Source organism: Glarea lozoyensis (genome assembly GCF_000409485.1).
Source record: "Glarea lozoyensis ATCC 20868 chromosome Unknown GLAREA6, whole genome shotgun sequence".
Taxonomy (NCBI): domain Eukaryota; kingdom Fungi; phylum Ascomycota; class Leotiomycetes; order Helotiales; family Helotiaceae; genus Glarea; species Glarea lozoyensis.
The window spans coordinates 197,462-216,636 of NW_007361001.1; the positions used below are offsets into that span (position 1 = coordinate 197,462).

The 19,175-nt window shown below is 44.9% G+C and overlaps 9 protein-coding genes across 9 annotated transcripts; 5 read left to right on the plus strand and 4 right to left on the minus strand.

The window, feature by feature from the left end:
* Positions 1-166: 166 nt before the first annotated feature.
* Positions 167-844, minus strand: GLAREA_02363 (Thioredoxin-like protein; the record flags this gene model as incomplete). The annotated part of the gene is made up of 3 exons (XM_008087449.1): positions 167-340; positions 396-598; positions 724-844. 3 exons carry the CDS (start codon positions 842-844, stop codon positions 167-169), a joined length of 498 nt encoding a protein of 165 aa, XP_008085640.1.
* A 920-nt stretch (positions 845-1,764) lies between these two features.
* Positions 1,765-2,282, plus strand: GLAREA_02364 (NTF2-like protein; the record flags this gene model as incomplete). Its single annotated transcript, XM_008087450.1, has 2 exons — positions 1,765-2,028; positions 2,076-2,282. 2 exons carry the CDS (start codon positions 1,765-1,767, stop codon positions 2,280-2,282), a joined length of 471 nt encoding a protein of 156 aa, XP_008085641.1.
* Positions 2,283-2,370: 88 nt separating this feature from the next.
* GLAREA_02365 (adenosine-deaminase-containing protein) lies at positions 2,371-3,729 on the minus strand (the record flags this gene model as incomplete). Its single annotated transcript, XM_008087451.1, has 4 exons — positions 2,371-3,152; positions 3,197-3,456; positions 3,510-3,546; positions 3,597-3,729. The coding sequence occupies 4 exons, from the start codon at positions 3,727-3,729 to the stop codon at positions 2,371-2,373; spliced, it is 1,212 nt and encodes a 403-aa protein (XP_008085642.1).
* A 278-nt stretch (positions 3,730-4,007) lies between these two features.
* On the plus strand, positions 4,008-5,303 carry GLAREA_02366 (uncharacterized protein; the record flags this gene model as incomplete). The annotated part of the gene is made up of 4 exons (XM_008087452.1): positions 4,008-4,043; positions 4,108-4,131; positions 4,177-4,687; positions 4,741-5,303. The coding sequence occupies 4 exons, from the start codon at positions 4,008-4,010 to the stop codon at positions 5,301-5,303; spliced, it is 1,134 nt and encodes a 377-aa protein (XP_008085643.1).
* A 4,204-nt stretch (positions 5,304-9,507) lies between these two features.
* On the minus strand, positions 9,508-11,006 carry GLAREA_02367 (uncharacterized protein; the record flags this gene model as incomplete). The annotated part of the gene is made up of 2 exons (XM_008087453.1): positions 9,508-10,845; positions 10,926-11,006. 2 exons carry the CDS (start codon positions 11,004-11,006, stop codon positions 9,508-9,510), a joined length of 1,419 nt encoding a protein of 472 aa, XP_008085644.1.
* Positions 11,007-11,511: 505 nt separating this feature from the next.
* Positions 11,512-12,621, plus strand: GLAREA_02368 (Acyl-CoA N-acyltransferases (Nat); the record flags this gene model as incomplete). Its single annotated transcript, XM_008087454.1, has 1 exon — positions 11,512-12,621. The coding sequence occupies one exon, from the start codon at positions 11,512-11,514 to the stop codon at positions 12,619-12,621; it is 1,110 nt and encodes a 369-aa protein (XP_008085645.1).
* Positions 12,622-13,670: 1,049 nt separating this feature from the next.
* On the minus strand, positions 13,671-15,305 carry GLAREA_02369 (uncharacterized protein; the record flags this gene model as incomplete). The annotated part of the gene is made up of 1 exon (XM_008087455.1): positions 13,671-15,305. The coding sequence occupies one exon, from the start codon at positions 15,303-15,305 to the stop codon at positions 13,671-13,673; it is 1,635 nt and encodes a 544-aa protein (XP_008085646.1).
* A 376-nt stretch (positions 15,306-15,681) lies between these two features.
* GLAREA_02370 (Cyclophilin-like protein) lies at positions 15,682-16,279 on the plus strand (the record flags this gene model as incomplete). Its single annotated transcript, XM_008087456.1, has 3 exons — positions 15,682-15,714; positions 15,764-15,805; positions 15,857-16,279. The coding sequence occupies 3 exons, from the start codon at positions 15,682-15,684 to the stop codon at positions 16,277-16,279; spliced, it is 498 nt and encodes a 165-aa protein (XP_008085647.1).
* Positions 16,280-17,297: 1,018 nt separating this feature from the next.
* On the plus strand, positions 17,298-18,947 carry GLAREA_02371 (FAD-binding protein; the record flags this gene model as incomplete). The annotated part of the gene is made up of 1 exon (XM_008087457.1): positions 17,298-18,947. One exon carries the CDS (start codon positions 17,298-17,300, stop codon positions 18,945-18,947), a length of 1,650 nt encoding a protein of 549 aa, XP_008085648.1.
* Positions 18,948-19,175: the final 228 nt, after the last annotated feature.

Genomic DNA, 19,175 nt, shown 5'->3' on the forward strand with positions numbered 1-19,175 from the left:
CCTGGTGTCTTGTTCGTAGAGTGGGAGCTGATGAAGTCCAGAGAATTTTAATTTGCTACCGAAAGTTGTAACTTTCTGCTCTTCTACAAAAAGATCAAATATCCATAGCAAGTCTGATTAATCAATCCAGCAGAAACACCAGATATGCGAAAATCTCTGAACGCGATCATAGCTTTGCGAGGACCGCCTCCGCGCTGGATACTGTGACCTCAGATCCAGGCTCGTTCTCAGCATATGTCACAACTCCTTTATCAATAACCATCGCGTATCGTCCAGTGCGCTCGCCCTTCATCCATCCAACCTTCTCAGCAGTGAATTTCGCATCGTCGGAGAGGAAAAGCTGTCCAGTTGTTAGTCCATGCCGCATCATATCAAAAAGATTGTGTAACACGTACAATATCGTCGCCCTTGATACCATTGGCCTTTCCCCACGCGCTCATGACCCAGGAATCGTTGAATGCAATGACAGCTACAACGTCGACTCCCTTTTCCTTCAGCTTGCTGAGGTTGTTGATATAGCCTGGCAGATGCTTTGCGGAGCAGCCTGGGGTGAAAGCGCCGGGGACGGAGAAGAGAACAACTTTCTTGTCGGCCCATTCTGTTTGTATGTGTGTTAGCGGAGGGTTTGGCGGTGTAAAAAACCAAAGAATTGAAAATAAAGACTAGCAGATAGCTAGCAGAGCTGCCAAACAGGCCAAATAGCTACGCAAGAGCTTCACGAACCTTTGCTAGCATTGTATCTTTGAGGAATACCACAAGCAGTGATATCACTCTTCTCCTCCACATACGGAACCCATCCAAAGGTCACACCCTCTGGGAACTTGTCTCCAACTGCAAGTGGCATTGTGAATGGTATTAAGATAGATCTGTTTATTTGGTGACTTAGATGCGCAGAAATAGTTCGATTGATATGGTGGTTTGAATTGTTTTATATTTGTTGAAGTGAGGTTGAAGTTAACTCCTCCGTCGTCGGTAGTGGGGGAGTGGGGCACGCTAATCGAGGGGTCGGGACGGGTCTTTAGGGGTCTTTTTATTAAGCGTTGCGTATGCTGCTTCTTTGAACTTCTAATTGCTCATCTTCATTACTATATTGTTAAGTCTGGACTTGTTATTCTTACATATCAGGTTCTTTGACTCATAGAAGAGTAGAGGTACGTACTTTTCTTACATTGCTATCTCAAAGGGGTATCAATTCCGATCTTTTGGTGACTATTGCGAATATTTCCCCCTAGAGCCCTGTGGTTTTGGAGTCGGACCCGGCCGAGGCGGCTGTCAGGTTCCGAATTTCAACAAAATCATTCTTAAATGAATTAGTATTCTGTGTCACAGATCATTGCAATTCTTTTCATCGCTTAAGAAGGCTACTTGACGGACTGAACTGGCAAGTAACCGTTTTTATTAAGTCACAAACAGTCATCATCAGCAAGTGCTTCTTTCGGGGTTTGAATGTGACGTAGTTTTCTGTTCATCAACTTTCCTGTCTTGTTTTTGCAAAGCAAATCCCGAAAATTCGTCTTTCCAGATATATTCAAGCCTGTACCATGACCCTAGCCAACTTTGCGGATGCGATCCGCAAGAACGTAGTGTGATTACTAACCAAACGACTACCTACCTAGGTATACAATTAAAAGACTGACGAGTCAGCCATACACTTACTAAACCATATACAGCACCGAGGTTTCAGTTTACACATAAAACTCCCCTACAAATCGAGAAAAAATCCTCCAAACAATCATTTAAGAAAATCGGGATCCATTCTTCAAAATGGCAGATTTCACTACCCCCCGCGGCCCGCTCCCCCCATTTACGCACGAAACCGCCCAAATAAAAGTCAAATCCGCACAAGATGCCTGGAACACCAAGAATCCACACATCATAAAATTCGCGTATACGCCTGACAGCATCTGGCGCAACCGTGATACCTTTTGCAAAGGGACGGATGAACTTGTGGAGTTTTTGACCAAGAAGTGGGAGGTGGAGAATGGGTATCGGTTGAGGAAGGAATTGTTTGCTTTTACTGATAATAAGGTGACTTATGTGGAGAAATGGGATCTGAAACTGGCTGATTTTAGTAGATTGCAGTGCAGTTCTGGTATGAATGGTATGATGCGAATGGCCAATGGTGGAGGACCTATGGACTTGAGGATTGGACTTTTGCGGAGGATGGGAGGATGAGGAAGAGGATGATGAGTGGGAATGATGTGAAGATTTCTGATCAGGAGAGGTGGTTTATGGAGGGTGTGGATGTCAATGAGGTTGAGATTTCGGAGAAGCATTGGTGAGGGTCGCAAACTGTGGAATCGCGTTGTGCGATTTGATTCAAGTGAAAAGTTCAATCGAAATGTTTTAGGAAACCAAAATCAATGATGTTTATGACTCAACTCCATCAAGCGCAAAGTCTTCGCCGCCTTCGTTTCTAATCCATCCACCCATCACCTTCCTCACATCTTCTTTGACTTTCCTTCTCTGCGCCAACATGTCGCCATCCTTCAAGTTGAGATATTTATCTTTGAGCAGATATGTCCCCCATTCTGTCGACTCGGCTGCTGATGAAATCTCGGCAGCCAACTTCCACAACCGTCTCTTACAAACCTTGCTTGCTCCTCGAACATCGAACTGCTTTCTTCCCTGCATCGTTCCGCCGATGATGGTCTCGGCACCATATGGCGTCCACAACGACGAGATGTTGGAGGGCACAAGTTCCTTTGCATCATTTTGTCTTCTGGAGTACGAGAATTCCCGAGTGGTGCCCAGAACTCGGAACGGACTGAATCTATAGCCACTGTCCCACTCTCTACCGTCAAGCTCTTTCAGTCTCCCGGATGGTGAGAAAGCTCGTTCGACTGCAACCGTCGAGAGCTGAGAATGAGGTAATACTAGTGAATGGATGTAGATATTTTCCGGTGACACCATCAATGATGTGATTGACGAGAGCAGCGAAGTGCTTTGCTTGAGAGCTATCTTGTCGGTACAAGATTTGGAGAGTGTAGGTGGTGCATCGGGTCGTGAAGGTTTGCGACGAGTGACACCGAGATTGGAGAAATATCCTCGACCATGAAGAATAGGCTTCTCAGTCAATGATGATTCAGCTTTGGCCCAAGGTGTTGCATCTTCTTGAGCTGCCATCGTGAGTTCCATACTTGCGTCTCCGCCTATACATTGTCAGCATTGCTCCATTTACATTGCGGCTACATACAAGGAGCTTCTGAGCAGTACATGTAGATGTTCACTCCATCATTGAGCGCAAAGGGTTGAGCATGAGTTTCGGATTTCTCCAACTCATCTCGTCGACGGACGTACTCCGAAGACTTTTTATCCGAAGTAACTAATACCTGACACTCTTCAAGAATAAATCTATTGAAAGAGCGGATAGCAAAAATCTCTGCATGCCAATCGTGAAGAGTAACACCCTGCGCTCGCGGAATGAGCTTTTGCGGCAGACATTTCATGCCTGTTCTTCGACAAATGATTCAGCTCATCTTCATCGTCAAATACTTGAGAGCTCTTACGCTGCAGCAACACATTTTAAAGTGCCAGTCTTTGCATCTGTTCTCACAATTAGAAACATAATTTTTGGCGGATAAAGACACACAAACCGTGCAAAACTATTCCACTCAGTGGTACCCATTCCTTCACGTTGTCAGCCCTGTTCATGGGCTTCCTCTTCTTCTCCCAGCTATCAAACTGTGTTAAGACTGCATCAGCAATCTCATCTCCAGAGACGTCCATGACATGTTCCGCACGCGAAACTATTCAAGATTTCGCGAAGGAAAAGGGGAGAGATCGCGCCCCATAAAATTGCGGGCCGGAATCGACAGCAGGGATTCATCAGGTGCAGGGGTGTTCCAACGTCATCCGAACATTCCTTTGGGAAACAAACAATGAGACATTTAGTTCGTGACTGCCTCATGTCCTACCAACTGAATATACACTAGGGAAATGGATGCTTTAAACCCTCTTAGTAAGATTCACCTTCACAACCCACTTGGCAATGCTCAAAACTAACAATGCTTTCCAATCTTCTAGTCTCGAAAGCCAGGAAGGTATGCTTGCTCGAGCTCCCGATTTTATATGCGCCTCCTTGCGGATACACTGATACGCTCGCAGCCCAAATTTGACTTCACTCTAAGAGTATGCCTCCATCATCGCGATCACGTATTATATTGACCAGTCCAGATCTTCGATCTCAACAACGTCCCGCTCGTAACCGGCAACTCCTTCGTAAAATGGCATCTCCCGGCCTCCACATCTGCCGAGCATCGCGGACGAACAACGAAATCCCCAATCCTAGAACACAAGGTAGTCTGGGACTACACAAAAACTCTTCCTGTACGCCTCACCATCGATAAGAACAACAATCTCACCGAATGCATAATACATCTTGAAATCGTCCAGGACTTTCATAACATTGGCACAAAGGTGGAACGAGCTACATTAGGGACTCTGAGCTTGAATCTCGCGGAATATGTGGAGGAATCGGAGATGGGTGTAGCGGGGCAGGAAGATGAGGGTGTTGTGCGGAGGTATTTGATGCAGGAGAGTAAGATCAATAGCACGTTGCGGATTGGAATTTGCATGAAACAACTTGATGGAGAGAGAAATTTTGTTGCGCCACCTTTGAGGACTGCTGCTGTCTTTGGAGGAATTGCGGGAATAATGGCTGGAGAGGGCGAACCTGACGATCTTCGTAGGTACCCTGCCTGCTCTCTCTTACCAGATATTTACTAACATGAATTAAAGGCACAGATATGCCCAGTATATCCAAATCCCGGGACCAGGGCGAATTACAAGACATGTACCGTCGCGCGCTCGCCGCCTCATGGGCTTCGCAAGCAGACGAACTCAGCGCGGATCAATGTATAGAAGACATATTCAACGGCGGAAACGGCTGGAAAGACACCTACACCCCATCCAAGAACCCAACACATCTACCACCCTCAACTCCTCGACTGAGCACACACACACAAAGCTCGTCTCACGAACAACATTCTGATGAAGATCGCCATCATCGAAGACATCACCGTTCCCCTTCCGGATCAAGCACCAAAAGCAGCAACACGATCCGGAAGAAAAGTAGTTTGAAGACGCTGCGAAGACATAAACACAGTCATAGTCAGGACACGATGGCGCATCTTGGACGACAAGTTGATGGACAAACGAGTAGTGAGAGTAGTGGAAGTGGGAGCCATTTGAATGAAAGAGGACAGGTGGGGAGTGGGATGAGGAAGGCGAAGGAGGTTGATGAGTTTGATATGAGAGAGGATTTGGTGGCTTGGAAGTTACCTGATAATATTAGTGCTTAGTAGTGATGTCAAGGTTCGTATTGTGTAAAGTTTGGGTTGTATATTTGGGAAATTATGTGTTTAGCGGGCGTTCAGAGGGCGTGGGCGTAAATGGTAGTAGCATTGTATAGAACGTCGCGAATTAGAGATTTTACCACTTGTAAACAATAAAGTGAGACACACCAAACCAAAACCCGGACTATACAAAGCGCATCCACTTAGAACAGGTTTGACAGCAACTCTTTCTTGAGATCTTAAATTCAAATCATGAGGTCGACTTTCCTGCAACGCGATTTGCCACCAAAAAAGAAGCTATGCAAAGTCAGGTCTTTTTAGCTCCGAGGATCGTTGAAGAAGTAGAACATTTGCTTATCACTCTCACTAATTAACTTTGCAAGTTTAATATGTACACGTCCCTTCTTGTCGGGATTTAGGTTGATCTTGAAAGGCGGGATTTCGGCAGTGATCTAGAAATCGACAGCAAAGCAGACAAAAGTCCGTACTTTTTCAGAGTAGTTCTTCAAGTAATCGCGCTTGGGTTCAAGAGGAGTATTGTGGGATAATGCTTAATAAATCGATTGTTACGTTGGAAAAAGCTTCGTAGTCACAAGTATTGCATTACCATCTTGATAGCCCCATAATTGTTATTTTGGTTTTACTGTAGGTCAGTTTGATTTTATAGAAAACCTGACGGCGCATTCTTAGTGAATGATTGTCTTCATGATACGTATAATTTCACAGAAGGATCTGGATTTTGTAAGCTTTGCTTTGATTTCCACAAGAACGGTATGTTCAAATGTCTACTCAACGTTAAATAGCCACTAATATAAGGAATTGCAATTCTTACATACAAACTTCGGTACAAGCTATTTTGAGCGAGAAATCTGTTGATTGTACATTACTTGCAAAAGTGTAAGTTCCAACATAACCTCTTTCCCAGTCCGAATCCAAAGACCAATGATTGTAAAATAGCCGAGGAACACGCAAGCCTACCTTTTCTGTCGAGAAGTCATTACTATAATCTGACGATGGAATTCAATCTCTAGTTTTCCGCAGCCATTCTGTTCTGACTTTCTCCATGAACCCTATTCTGGAAGGTCTATGTCGGTTATATAACTCACACAAGAGCCATAATTCACTCTGTCATTGTGTTCTTTCAAAGCTTGATGGAGAATCTTGGTCAGGAATGTAGTCTAGTCATATGAAACGAAGGATAGTTACTGACCACCTAGACCACAATTTTGCAGATCACTGGATCTTCTGAGAGAAACGCCAAAGTCCCTCGAAAGTATAACCAAGACTTGGCTTTCATCAAACCCGTTTCGGTAGTGAATCAAAAATCGGCAGCAAGGATTCGATTCATAATATGACCCTTAAGTAGGTTGAGGATTGAGCCTTGCTAGATGTTCAAAATTTTGATGAACTTCATGAATTGAAATTGAGATTAGTGTATCTGACACAGCGGATTTGTCATTAAAAAAGGAAAGTTTCAAGCAATGAACATCGCTATATCTGCACAATTCTTATCGTAGAGGAATATCCATTTTACTGCCGAATTTAAATCTGCCTGTTTCCTTTCTGCTTACTATGAGCAAAATTAACTAAAAGCTAAATTCATGGTTCCCAAAATTTTCCGCATTGTGTAATTTTTGGATAGTGTAATTGAAAGAAACAAGAGCAAAACTCTTGTTTTTCCACAATCCTAACTTAAGGTAGTGAATATAGGAGGGTTTATAAGTATTGAAGACTGGCGAGAGAGCTATTTTTCTTCAAATATGCCTACTAATTAGTTAAATCAAATTTAAACAAATGCTACTTCACGGATTTCAATATGCAATAACAGAACAAACAGTTGCAGTTGTGCTCCCGAAGAAGGATTATAATCCAAATACCACGTCATGAAATTCTGTACAAATAAGGCATAAATATTTTCTAGATTGATCTCTCAACGGCTTGTCACTAGGCAGTGGATTGAAATCCCGCTAAAATGTGTCTCCATCTAAGTTTGCTATTCTCACTCTCATTACAATAATACAGTTGTTACTCCACTCTCACACTACGGATATTTGCTAAAACGATATAATCTGATGTCTTTATTTTGTTGAACTAATACAATATAGAACTCAAAAAAGTGGTTTCGGTAGTAATTTAGGAATCGGCAGCAAACTTCTCCTAAAGAATGAATCAGAAACTGGAAAAACAAACATTAATTGTTTCTTAATAATCAAAAACTTTATATCTCTGGATTGAAGAAGTGTGGTCAATCTAGAATTAATATCCATGTAATTCATCCTCCAGAAGCATCAGCTGGGCGGCGTCTAGTTTTCGTCTTTGAAAAAGAGAGAAGGAGAATTGTGGCAAATCCTACTTATAGAACGTCCGACCCGTTGGAATATACCGCGGTACAGAATTCAAGCTTTGCCTATTTGTCAAAAGCCAATATTCAGTAATATTTATACGGATCTTAATAGTGAAAATGAGGTTGTAACACAACCATAAAAGCTACTCCCTGCTCAAAAACCTGACGTAAAGACATAGCCGCAGGGAAATGGGATTAGTGCATGCACTATTGATCAACAGATATACAGAGATAAGTTCATAATCTAGAAGATTTATTGGTTTATACCGACTGAGATAGGCTTTTGGTATTTCTTTAACCTTTCGAGATATAAACAATATACACATACACTTTATATTATGATATCAGATTTTCTCTTCGGCTTGTCCTACTTCACAGTCAGATCTGTGATCCTATACCAACTGCTTTAGTTCTTTTTATTACTAGAATTTACAATTCGTTTTACGTATTCTGATTAAGTTCGAGGGTTTTTTAACAGCTGAGATCTTAACTTTAGTATTTTCCTGCATACACTTAAGCAGATAAATTATGAATTCGGGTAGAATAGCATTTGAGGTGTAAGATTAAGTACAACTCCTCGCAAGACATCCATTGTGATAATTGTTCTAGTCTCATTTGGCTCTGAATAGCGTGTATCAAATCAACCAGGTCCTCTACCTATCTTTTAAGCCTCTCACGAGCGGCTATAAGGAATGCTGTCTGGTTTCTCCCAGTTGTGAATTTTCAAACCTGGAGAACAAATTTAAAAAGCTCGCCTTATGTCTAACCTGCCTTCCAGTTGAAGCCACCCATCATTTACATAAACAATCACAAAACTTTTAGAAATTACATCCAACGAAGACCACGAACAGTTCATTGACCTCTGTTGTTTCCATGGATCGTACTATTCCCAACACAGCTCCAGATATCCACCAATTTCTCTCAAGAATCCCATTTGCAAACACACCTCTTCTCCCTCAAAGTTTACTCGTAAAAGTATTCCCCCCAAATTAAGTTTCGGTGACAGCTCAAGACTCGACAGCAAACAGCTCCTGGAAGGCAAAGCTACAAATATAAAATGTTTTTACGTCAACCCTTCAGAAATCGGGCGTCGTGCCCCAAAGAGGAATAAGGGGACTGTTCACAAGAATAACAGCTAAATGATAATAACAAAGCTGTTTCCACACATTGTCTTGGCTCACGGATGCTAGTCTATACACTATAATAAACGTTTGTTGTAATGTCTATTTATTTGGGATTTGTCTACATTTTTGTGAGATTACTGAACGATCAATTGAGCTTAGTATACAGTTTCCCAAATACTAGTACAAACCATCTAAGATTAAGGTGTAACGATCTAAGTCCAATCCCACCACAGAGCGCAGGTAAATGATAAACGTCTCTGCAGACTTCCACATCGGTAGGAAATGTGTCAGTCAAATTTGGTATGATGAGAAATCAGCGGCCCTAATGATAGGCCTGGGGTTGTACGCGATCATGTACCCAGCATCTCGGTCACTGTTTTAGGAAAGTGCTTCATTATGTAAAACGTTTTGCGGCAGTTCGACCCAATGGTGTCAGCCATCAAAGAACTCGCGCCCAGGAGGCCGCGCAATCGATATATATAACACAAAAATGAAGAAATATATTCCATATATACAATGATACAAAAGCCACAGGTCCATCAAACCCACTCATATTCCATACCAATTCCCAAAAAGCGCCGATGTCCAGCCCCCCATCAAGAGGGAAATTCCGACGCCAAAATAATGCATACAAGAATCATGCGTCGATTCATATCTCTCTGATGTTAATGCTTACAAGAACTCCCCAAAATAATGCTTGCCTAGATTTGTGCGGTGCAATGATGCTAACACCTCCGTGAAATTAATTAGGAGAACTCAAGGTCTGGCTAGATTCAGAGTCTGCCCGGAGGACCCCAGGGGCTGTTTTCCCATTGATACTGGGTGACGGGTGAGGCTTCGAGCTTCCATTTACTAGGCTCTTTGGCGGTAAAACCTTGGTCCTCTCTCCGTTGAGACTGGAGCTGCTGTTTTTGATTTTTAATTTGACACTACTCGTCGAATCCGGGGGATCTGATGGCGGTAGTAATGAAGGTTTCTGTCCTCCTTTTCCGTGTAACCACTTCTTTTTACGCTCCAGCCCAAGCGAATCTTTCGTCTTCTTTGTTATAGGTTTGATGACCTTCTTCTTTGGCTCGACCAACACAGTTCCGAAGTCTGCATCGTTATCGTCATCGCCACCATCATCGTCCTCATCATCTGTAGCAGGAGCTTTCTGCTCAAAGCTTAAATTCGAACTCGACATTTGTGAACCTGACTTGGCCATTTTTGGAGCTTTCAGCTTTGTCGCGATACTCTTCTTGAGTAATTTCTTCTTCTTTTGTGGCGAGGAATCGGAATCGAAATCGTCTCCAGCGTCTCTCTTATTCGGGCTGGTTTTACCTTTTGCATTGGGCTGTGAAAGCGGTGCTGGAGTCCCAGTGCGGCTCCCAGGTGGCGTGTTCCCATTCTGACTGCCTGTCCCACTCCCATTTTGAATTTTCAGCAAAGCCGCTCGTGAGGAGTCTCGTCCGCCACCTCCAATACACTTTATCATATGATTGTTCATCCGCTTTATTGGGAGGAACTGACTGCAGTTGTGACATTTGGCGTGCGGAAAGGAGATCGGCTTCGGTACCTCACCAGGTGGGGGCGACGGGTTGGGCGAGTCTTGGCTGCCATTGGGGGTGTTTTCCTTCGCAGATTGTAATAACGGATTGACCATATCCTTCTTCTTCTTCCCTCGCCCTGGGCCTTCCATTTGAAACGTTTGTCCGTAGATGTCGTGATATGGTTTCTCAATGTATGGGCGCTTCTTGCAATATTCCACCCCCGGCTCCGGTTTCCTCGCCCCAACTCCATCGCTCGGGTATAAAAGACGGGGTAAATGACATTTCGGACATATTGTCTCTTTGGTTGTTTGCAGCGGGTTTCCAACAAGATAAACTTTCCCATTTTCGTATATGGCGGAGTCCAACGCAACACGATGTTGCACCTCTGGAGCAGCCGGATTCGAATCGTCCGAGGGTGGCGCCGTTTGCGCAGCTTTTTGCTCGACGAGAATGGCAGCAGTCATACTTTTGGCCATCTTCTCTTCTCGATGGGTATTTAGGACGAGATCGTGGATTATATTGTAAACAATATCGTCCAAGATTGAATGTGCCTATTGAGGAGAAGGTCAGCAGAGCTCCTCCCTGAACAATAATCTCAATGGAAGAAAGGGTGAAAGAGATTTAAATTTACCAAATCACCCATATTATCGGTTTGAGAGTCTTCCCGGGGAACAATAATGCCAGTTTGTGGAAAGGTGTCGCTGTTCGACATGTTGGGTTTGCTTATGTGTAGAAGGCTGCAATTCGGTAAAGTAACGGTTGCAATACACTCAGCAACGAGCTGGAGGAGGACGAAATAATTGAAGACGAAGGGTGACCATGGGGGCAATAGTCCAATACGTTATATATAATCGAAATGACAATGTGAAGGTATAATTATCTTGCTTTAAGCAGGCAGGTTGGAACCCTTGAGGAGGACAAACCGTCGTCCTGAAACCGAGCTCCAATGTGGATTGACGTTAACTGATGAGGCCTGTTAGCGCGGCAGAATAAATTAAGGTTTGGTGGAGGGTTCAAAGCGGTAAGCTATTTTGGGACCTCACATCGCGTCAGTAAATGGTAACGAATTCTGGCCAGGGTAAATGTCCGCATCAACAACAAAATTATTGTTAGGAGTCGATATGTCAAGGTCCGAGATGAGCAGCTTTCTCTTATGACCCATCACTCAGGACGTTTACTGGAAATAAAAGCGCATTACAACAAATTCGACCAAAACAATGGACGGAAACAACACAAACTCCCCGCCATCCCAGGGCCGGTCTCAACCCTCTATTCGGTCATTCTTTCAACCACGATCACCCAGTTACACTGCCCCACCAACTCCTCCAATATCAGCAAACAGAACGCCGAACATCATTCCCACGCCTCCAAGGTCAGGAATCATATACGCTCAACCTCCAAACCAAAATGTTCTACCAAAAGCAACTCCAAAAGCGACACTTCCACCACAAGCAGCAATTTCTCGCATACAAGAAGCCCATATCCAACCACTCCGCCGTATCAACTCTCTTCTCCTCCCAATAAACTACCCAGACAGCTTCTATCATAGTATTTTAGCTCCAAGCCCTAATCCAAGCTTCTCAAGAGTTATAACATGGACCGACCCTGCTAATCCGGCAGAGGCCAAAGTAGTTGGCGGAATCGTCTGTCGTCTGGATCCGACGCCTGCATCAGATTTTACCCCCTCGAATCCGAAATATGTGCCGGGGAGCTATGATTTATATATACAGTCTTTAGCGCTTCTGTCGCCATACAGAGGCAAAGGGCTTGCAGCTGCCGTGTTAGAAGACGTAATCGCATCTGCAGCTTCTACAAACGTCGAACATCCGGATCTGCGAGTAGCAGAGTTATATGCACATGTCTGGTCGGAAAACACCGAAGCGGCAGAGTGGTACACCAACAATGGATTTGCGAGAGATTTGGGAGTGTTACATGGATATTACAGGAAGTTGAAGCCAGACACGGCGTGGATATTCCGCCGAAAAGTATTAGCAAGCGACCATCTCAAATCGCTTGCTCCATTGCAGCAAGCCGGGAATGTAAAGATTTCAGCGCCCATTTCCCCTGCTTTGCAAAGCCCCCCGACGAACGAAGGAGGCAGCAAGGAGAATGCTCCCTCAAGACCGAGCGGTCCAGCTACGGTACGATCGTTCCAAGACAAAGGTCCAGATCGAGAGTGGAATGATCTTCCAGAAGATGTAGTACGAAACCCTCTTTTGAAACCACCCAGTCATGCAGGAAGCACAGCCAGCTCCCGCAGTAGTTCGAGAAGTGGTGCAGCTGGAAAGAAGAAGAGGCAGTACCCAACGGCCGCGTTTGGATCGTGAAAATCGGGTATTAATACTGTAACTACAAGAAGGTATTCAACCTCGCACAGTCGGCTAGAAGGGCATGCTTGGGCGTTATTGAGCAGGGGAATGACAAAAGGAATGAATGATGCATTAGATGAATACTGTTACAAGTACAGAATAGATGATTACACGATGATATTGTGGCACATTATCCTTCGTTTACCGGCGGGGAAACAGCCCTCCCCAAATGCGTAAGACTGACAGGATCCCTTGAAGAATTTGGGTAAACATCTTTTTGAGCAGCACTCGTACACTACTTAAAGGTATAGTACCTTTTCGAAACCCCGTGATGCATCTTTCCCGAACATGAACTGGGTTTTAATAAATAGAGAAAATTCTGTAGTAAAAAGTTATAAAACCTACAAAATCGGTAGTCGAAACCAAGAAAATTATGGCCTACTGTGTACAAAATCTACTAGCTTAGTACAAAAATTTCTTCCAACTAGTTTTATAACAAAAGCTAAGATAAATTGCAAGAAAGTCACGGAAAATACTTGCAAACCCCTAAAGTATTCCCAAACCCAGTCCTCTTTCTTACAAAAAAACACTAAATCTTACTAGTTTCCTGCAAAAGCTTTAGGAAGCAAAAAAACAATCCCGGAATTAGATTCCATACCAGGGAGTCGAACCCTGCGCTACCGCGCACACTCTGGGATGAGAGGCGGAAATGTTACCGATACACCAGTATGGATTGTGATTGGCTGAGCTCTATATTTGTGTTCCAAATATATAAAGAACATCTAGGTGGGTAGTGGAGAAGGGCTAAGGCAATGGGATGAAGAATGGTGAATGGAGAAGGGGGGTAAGGTGTTGGGAGGGAGGGTGACGAGTGAGGAATTTCGAGGTGAATTAAGCGGGTTGAACGACGATGAGCGGGCATAAGATGCGCCAACTCAGTTAGCACATTGTGGTCATTTTCTACAATAAATCGACGAGATTTTTGCTTATCTGGATTTCAGCATTTCATATGTTGAATTCCAGATCCACTCCATGTTCGCCATTAATAAAAGGTGTGCATCTCATCCTCACGACTCGAGCGTCTCTAAATCCGAAGCCTTCCTTGACTTCGGCTCAGACAAGGAGAAAAGAAAAACATGATGTGCGTGTTCGCCATCCTTCTCCTTTGCCTTGATTTTCTTGCTGGCACTTTCCTTCTCTGCCTCGGCCTTCGACGACTCCGTACCAGCACCATCCTTCGCCTGACCTTTGGTCGTCTTTTCTTTCTTCTCATCAGCATCGGTTGTCTCTACGTCTATACTTCCATCCTCAGTATAACCCCACATCAAATTGATCTCGCCTCTCACAGCAGCAGTACCCCACAAGGAAACCAGCACTCCAGGTACAAGATAAAGTAAAGCAGGCTGGGCGTGGTTGAAAACCCGCAATACGACCAGCGTAGCTATCATGCCCACGCAATAACCGATAACACTCGCAGTGAAGTAGATTTTAGGGAAGCGTCCTCCGTCGGCGATTGTCTTGGGTGCGTTTGATGCAGACGACGTCCAAAATCGTTCGCCCCAGACTCCAGTAGACTGGACATAGACTGGAGCTTTCGATTTCTGGCCAGGTGTAGCCGCTGATGATTTGTTTTGGCGGAGGTAGTAAAGGTATAGATCGAATCGTAGGGCTAACGCCATCATAATCCCTGGAAGTACTACATCACCTAGCCCAAGCATAGATCCTCTCTTTGGCCCCGGGAAGACGAGCTTGATAGGTACCTCTAGAGAAGTAGCCACAGTGACCATGAGGGGAGTATAGAAAACCATGACGATGTCATAAACAAAAAGTCCAGCTAGAACAATGGAGCCGGTCCAGAAAGTTGTTGGTGAAAGCAGTTGCAGCGTGCCATAGGAAAATGCAAATCCCATAAGATTCGTCAACCACCATGCCTTTCCATTGAAGTTGTATACAAGCACAGCTGCCAAACCTAACATCATACCAACCACATCATTCAATGTAGTCTTCGTCTTTGCCGAGAAGATGCCATGGACATGTGCACGAAATATCCAGTGATTTCTTAACAATGCCCGGAGACTCCATAGTGTCTTCCTCATAGCTTGCGGCAATGGTAGTTTTGATAAGACACCTGGTAATGGATTCGACTTATCGACATGACTACTGTGACCTGGCCCATTTGACTCCACTTTGACTTGTTTCTGGGCTGCTGAATCAAACTCGTATTTTTCAGTCTGGGTCGACCAGACACTTGGAAAGACGAACGTGGTGATAACATTGAATGAGTCCGCAAGCAACTTTCCAACCCCAAACACTCCCAGAATCGAGAAATACCAAGTCAGAATCTTGTTCAATATCGCTGGATCCTCTAGCCACTTGATGATAAAATACAACCCTGCTAGTGTTACACCAGCGAGAATTGGGAACAGAATCGCATCAGAAGGTGTAAGGCCTTCAACAGTCGGTTCCTGTGCGATATCATCATCCTCGTCCGCTTGCTCAGCTGCATCTTTAGTCCCCTTTGTCGCAGAAGGTGGCCGCCTAAGAGAAGAATGAGCGCCGATGAAGATTGGGAATAGAGCGGCAGCGATGAGATGAAAGTGCATTTGAATCAGGTCGAAGTCATCGTAAATTTTGTATCCATATTTGCCAAAAGATTGTAGCAATGGGCTATCGCCTTCAAAAATGCCCCATAGGTTGTCCATAAATAATGCTCAAGTGAGCGACTTAAGTTTGAGTAGAGGTGTCGTTTGCTTCAAATTATCAACATATCCGTTGAATACAAGGATATGCTTGGCCGAACGATTGCCCCCTAGGTAAAGAAATGCCTCTTGAAAATCTGTTGAAGATGAGGAAAAAGACAATACGTGTCGAAACAGGTGACGTGGAGGTAGTACATGTAGAGAACAACGACAGCGGTTGGTTAATTGTGGACCTCAGCCCTAGAGTCTTGGCAGGTACCAGTTCAAAGATCGCGAAAGCGACATATCTGAACTTTTAACAGCTGTAACTCCGATAACTGTGCCTACAACGCTCACTTTAAAACGTATCAAGCTTATTGAGTTCTACAGTCGGTCAGAAATGGCGACAAATGTAGCTTTCCAAACCTCAATGGTAAGTTTTCCTTCGAACGTCTCTTCATGCGATTACTGATTGTAGGAAGGGTAGTTTCGTAGTTGAGCTTTACAACGACCACGCTCCCAAGGTACGCAAAACAGATCATGCCGTCTACTCGCCATGCTAATTCTTTACCTAGACATGTGAAAACTTCTCCAAATTGGCCGCCAGCGGGGCCTACGACGACAACATCTTCCATCGAATAATTCCAAACTTCATGGTACAAACAGGCGATCCTACAGGCACCGGCCGTGGCGGCAATTCGTTTTGGGGCGGGAAATTCGAAGATGAAATCGAACTCAAAAGGCCTGAGCTACCGCGCTTGAGGCATACTGGAGCTGGAATCTTGAGCATGGCAAACAGCGGACCAAATACGAATGGCAGCCAATTTTTTATCACCCTGGCACCCACGCCGTGGCTAGACGATAAACACACTATATTTGGAAGGGTGAAGAGTGGGTTGGACGTCTTGAAGAGGATGCAAAACGTGGAGACGGGGGCTGAGGACAGACCGAAGGTTGAGGTTAAGATCGTGAGCGCCACTGTCTTGCAGGATGCTTGATCGGAAGACCTTACGAAACTTAAGCTCGGTTTAGGAGACGCAACATTCACGGATCAAGTTCAGTATCGAGAGTGCGGATCAGATGCGATCACTTATCGGATTCAGCCTTTCGACATTTTGCAGCGCAAACAGGATCGCTGATGTGGCAACGAACCCGGAATCTGCAGTATTATCGCCAGCTGGAAATCCACATTAGTCAAGAGCTTTTTACGTACCGGGTTAGCAATGGCAGTCTAGATGTATACACTTCATGCGCTCGAATAAGCTAAGTCCACCAGCTCTGTGAAGGACATCTAGCACACGAACGAAGAAGGACATCTGCACTCTGTTGAGATTATTACAGGTAGACCTAGTGGTGACGGTGCTCACTGCCTGCTCAATGTCTGAAACCCAAGGAGAATTCATGGCAGCTAGCAGCTAAGGTCACATCAACCATACATTCGGCATCATGGAAATACATGTGTGGGTTCTGGTGAATCAGATGCCTCATTACAGAAACATTGTGCACGTATTGTACATCCGTATTACTGTAAAAATGTCAAAATAACAGCCGTCTCCCGAGGTCACATTTATCGATACTACCTACCCAGGTAGGTACGCATCAATCTAGAACGTCCGTCGGGGTTCTATGCATTACGGGTTGCTTGTGCATGAGATGGACACTGTAATAATTGAACTCCACTCAAAGGCCGCTAAAATCCTGACTTTCCAAGATTTTTGTTGCGAATTGGAACGATTTGGATTGGCGGTGAAGCATCGGAATGGCTTGACGGAGACTCGGGTCGGGTTCCTTGCAGCAATAAATCGCGCCTCCACGACACGACAACTTAAAATCGACCATGATGGCATGACTTCTTCCACCATGTAACTCTAAACCTCTTGTAAACAAAGCAGGAGCGCGAACAGACTAACCTCATAATTAACTTTTATTCTCGATATCCCGACTATGTTGTAACCTTCACTCCAAGTACACACACACTCATCAATCTCATTGACCCCGCGATAGAATCAAGATATCATGGACCCCGCAGTCGCCGCCGAACTCGAGAAGTTCTCCGACAACGACACCGTCCCCTTTCGCACCGCATCGAACCACACACAGTCAACATGGGCGCGTACCTTTCACAGCCATCCTGAACTTTACATCCAGCCTCAAAGCCTCCCAGAGATCGAGAAAGCGATCAACCTCGCGCGTCGGTGCAGACGTCGCATTACGACTGTAGGATGTGGCCACTCTCCATCTTCTATAACAACAACCTCGTCATGGCTTATGAACTTGGATAACTATGACAAGATAATCGATGTGAACAAGGAAACTGGCGCGGTGCGGATGCAAAGTGGAATACGGTTGTATGCGCTTTCAGACGAGTTGGATAAAATTGGCCTGGCAATGCCAAATCTGGGAAGCATAAACGAGCAGAGTATCGCAGGGGCTATCAGTACTGGTACGCATGGTAGCACACTGCGCCATGGTACGCTCTCTAGCAGTATCTCGAGTCTCAAGATCACACTGGCAAATGGAAAGACAGAGAGTTGTTCTAGGGAGGAAAACGTCGACCTGTTCCGCGCAGCACTTCTCAGTCTGGGGGCCCTTGGTGTGGTGACTGAGGTTACTTTCCACGCAGTCCCCGCTTTTACTTTGGCTTGGAAACAAGTGATAGATAGAGACCATTCTCTGTTCGAATCTTGGGATAAAGAGTTATGGAAACAGAGCGAATTCGTCCGCGTATGGTGGTATCCATATACGCGACGAGGAGTTGTTTGGTCAGCAGAAAAGACGGAGGAGCCACAACGCGATCCAAAACGATCATTTGTGAAGAAGTTCTACGAAAAGTGGTTAGCTTACCAGGTCTACCACAATCTCCTGGGCGCGTCTCAATACCTTCCACGAATCCTTCCTTGGATTGAATGGTTCGTTTTTGGCATGCAATTTCGTTTCACAAACGGCCTAGTCAGCTCGGCTGTTCAGCCATCTGGAAAAGCACTTCTCATGGATTGTATGTACAGCCAGTTCGTCAATGAATGGGCTATACCGCTTGATAAAGGCCCGGAAGCACTGCGACGGCTGAGTTCATGGCTCAACCATCTTTCACCTTCAGATCCAGACTATCTTCCTCACGGGATCCCATTTAGCGCAGATGGTCTTTACGTTCACGCACCAGTAGAAGTACGCGTGACCGATACCTCCACCCTCAAAGATCCCCGACCTTTCCTCGACCAGACCGAGTCAAGGGGACCAACTCTCTATCTAAATGCCACTCTCTACCGCCCATATAACTCCGACCCACCATGTCGACACCGCTACTACCAAGGCTTCGAGTACCTCATGAAAGAACTCGGCGGTCGTCCTCACTGGGCCAAGAACTTCGAAACTCTCGGTCACGAGATTGAAGAAATGTACGGCGACGACCTGGTCAATTGGCGTGAGATCCGTGATAACCTTGATCCGGAAGGTATGTTTGTGGGTGATTGGCATCGACGGACGGTTATGGGCGATGGACCACGGTTACCGCTTGAAGAGGTGGAGATTATGAGGGAGGATGCGAAGGGTGGTGGTGTTGTTGTTAGAGGTGTGGTAGGGAAGGGACATGGGACGTTGAGTACGAAGAGTAGTGAGGAGAGTTTTGATGAGTTGAGGGCTAGTGAGATTACTGTGAGGGGGGATTAGAGATTGGTGTAAAGCGAGAGGCGTAGATTTGGTTTGTCAGTTGATTGATAGTCTTGCGAATATACCAGCCATTTTAGAAATATCTTTACAACACTTCTCACGTGGTGTTTATTCACAATCAACTCAATGGCCAGACAATAGCCTATCACGTTTCTAACGTGTACGGGGGATTATGGGTTCTATTCCGGAGAGGGAGCTTCAGAAAAGGCTATCAGATCTAAGGAAGGT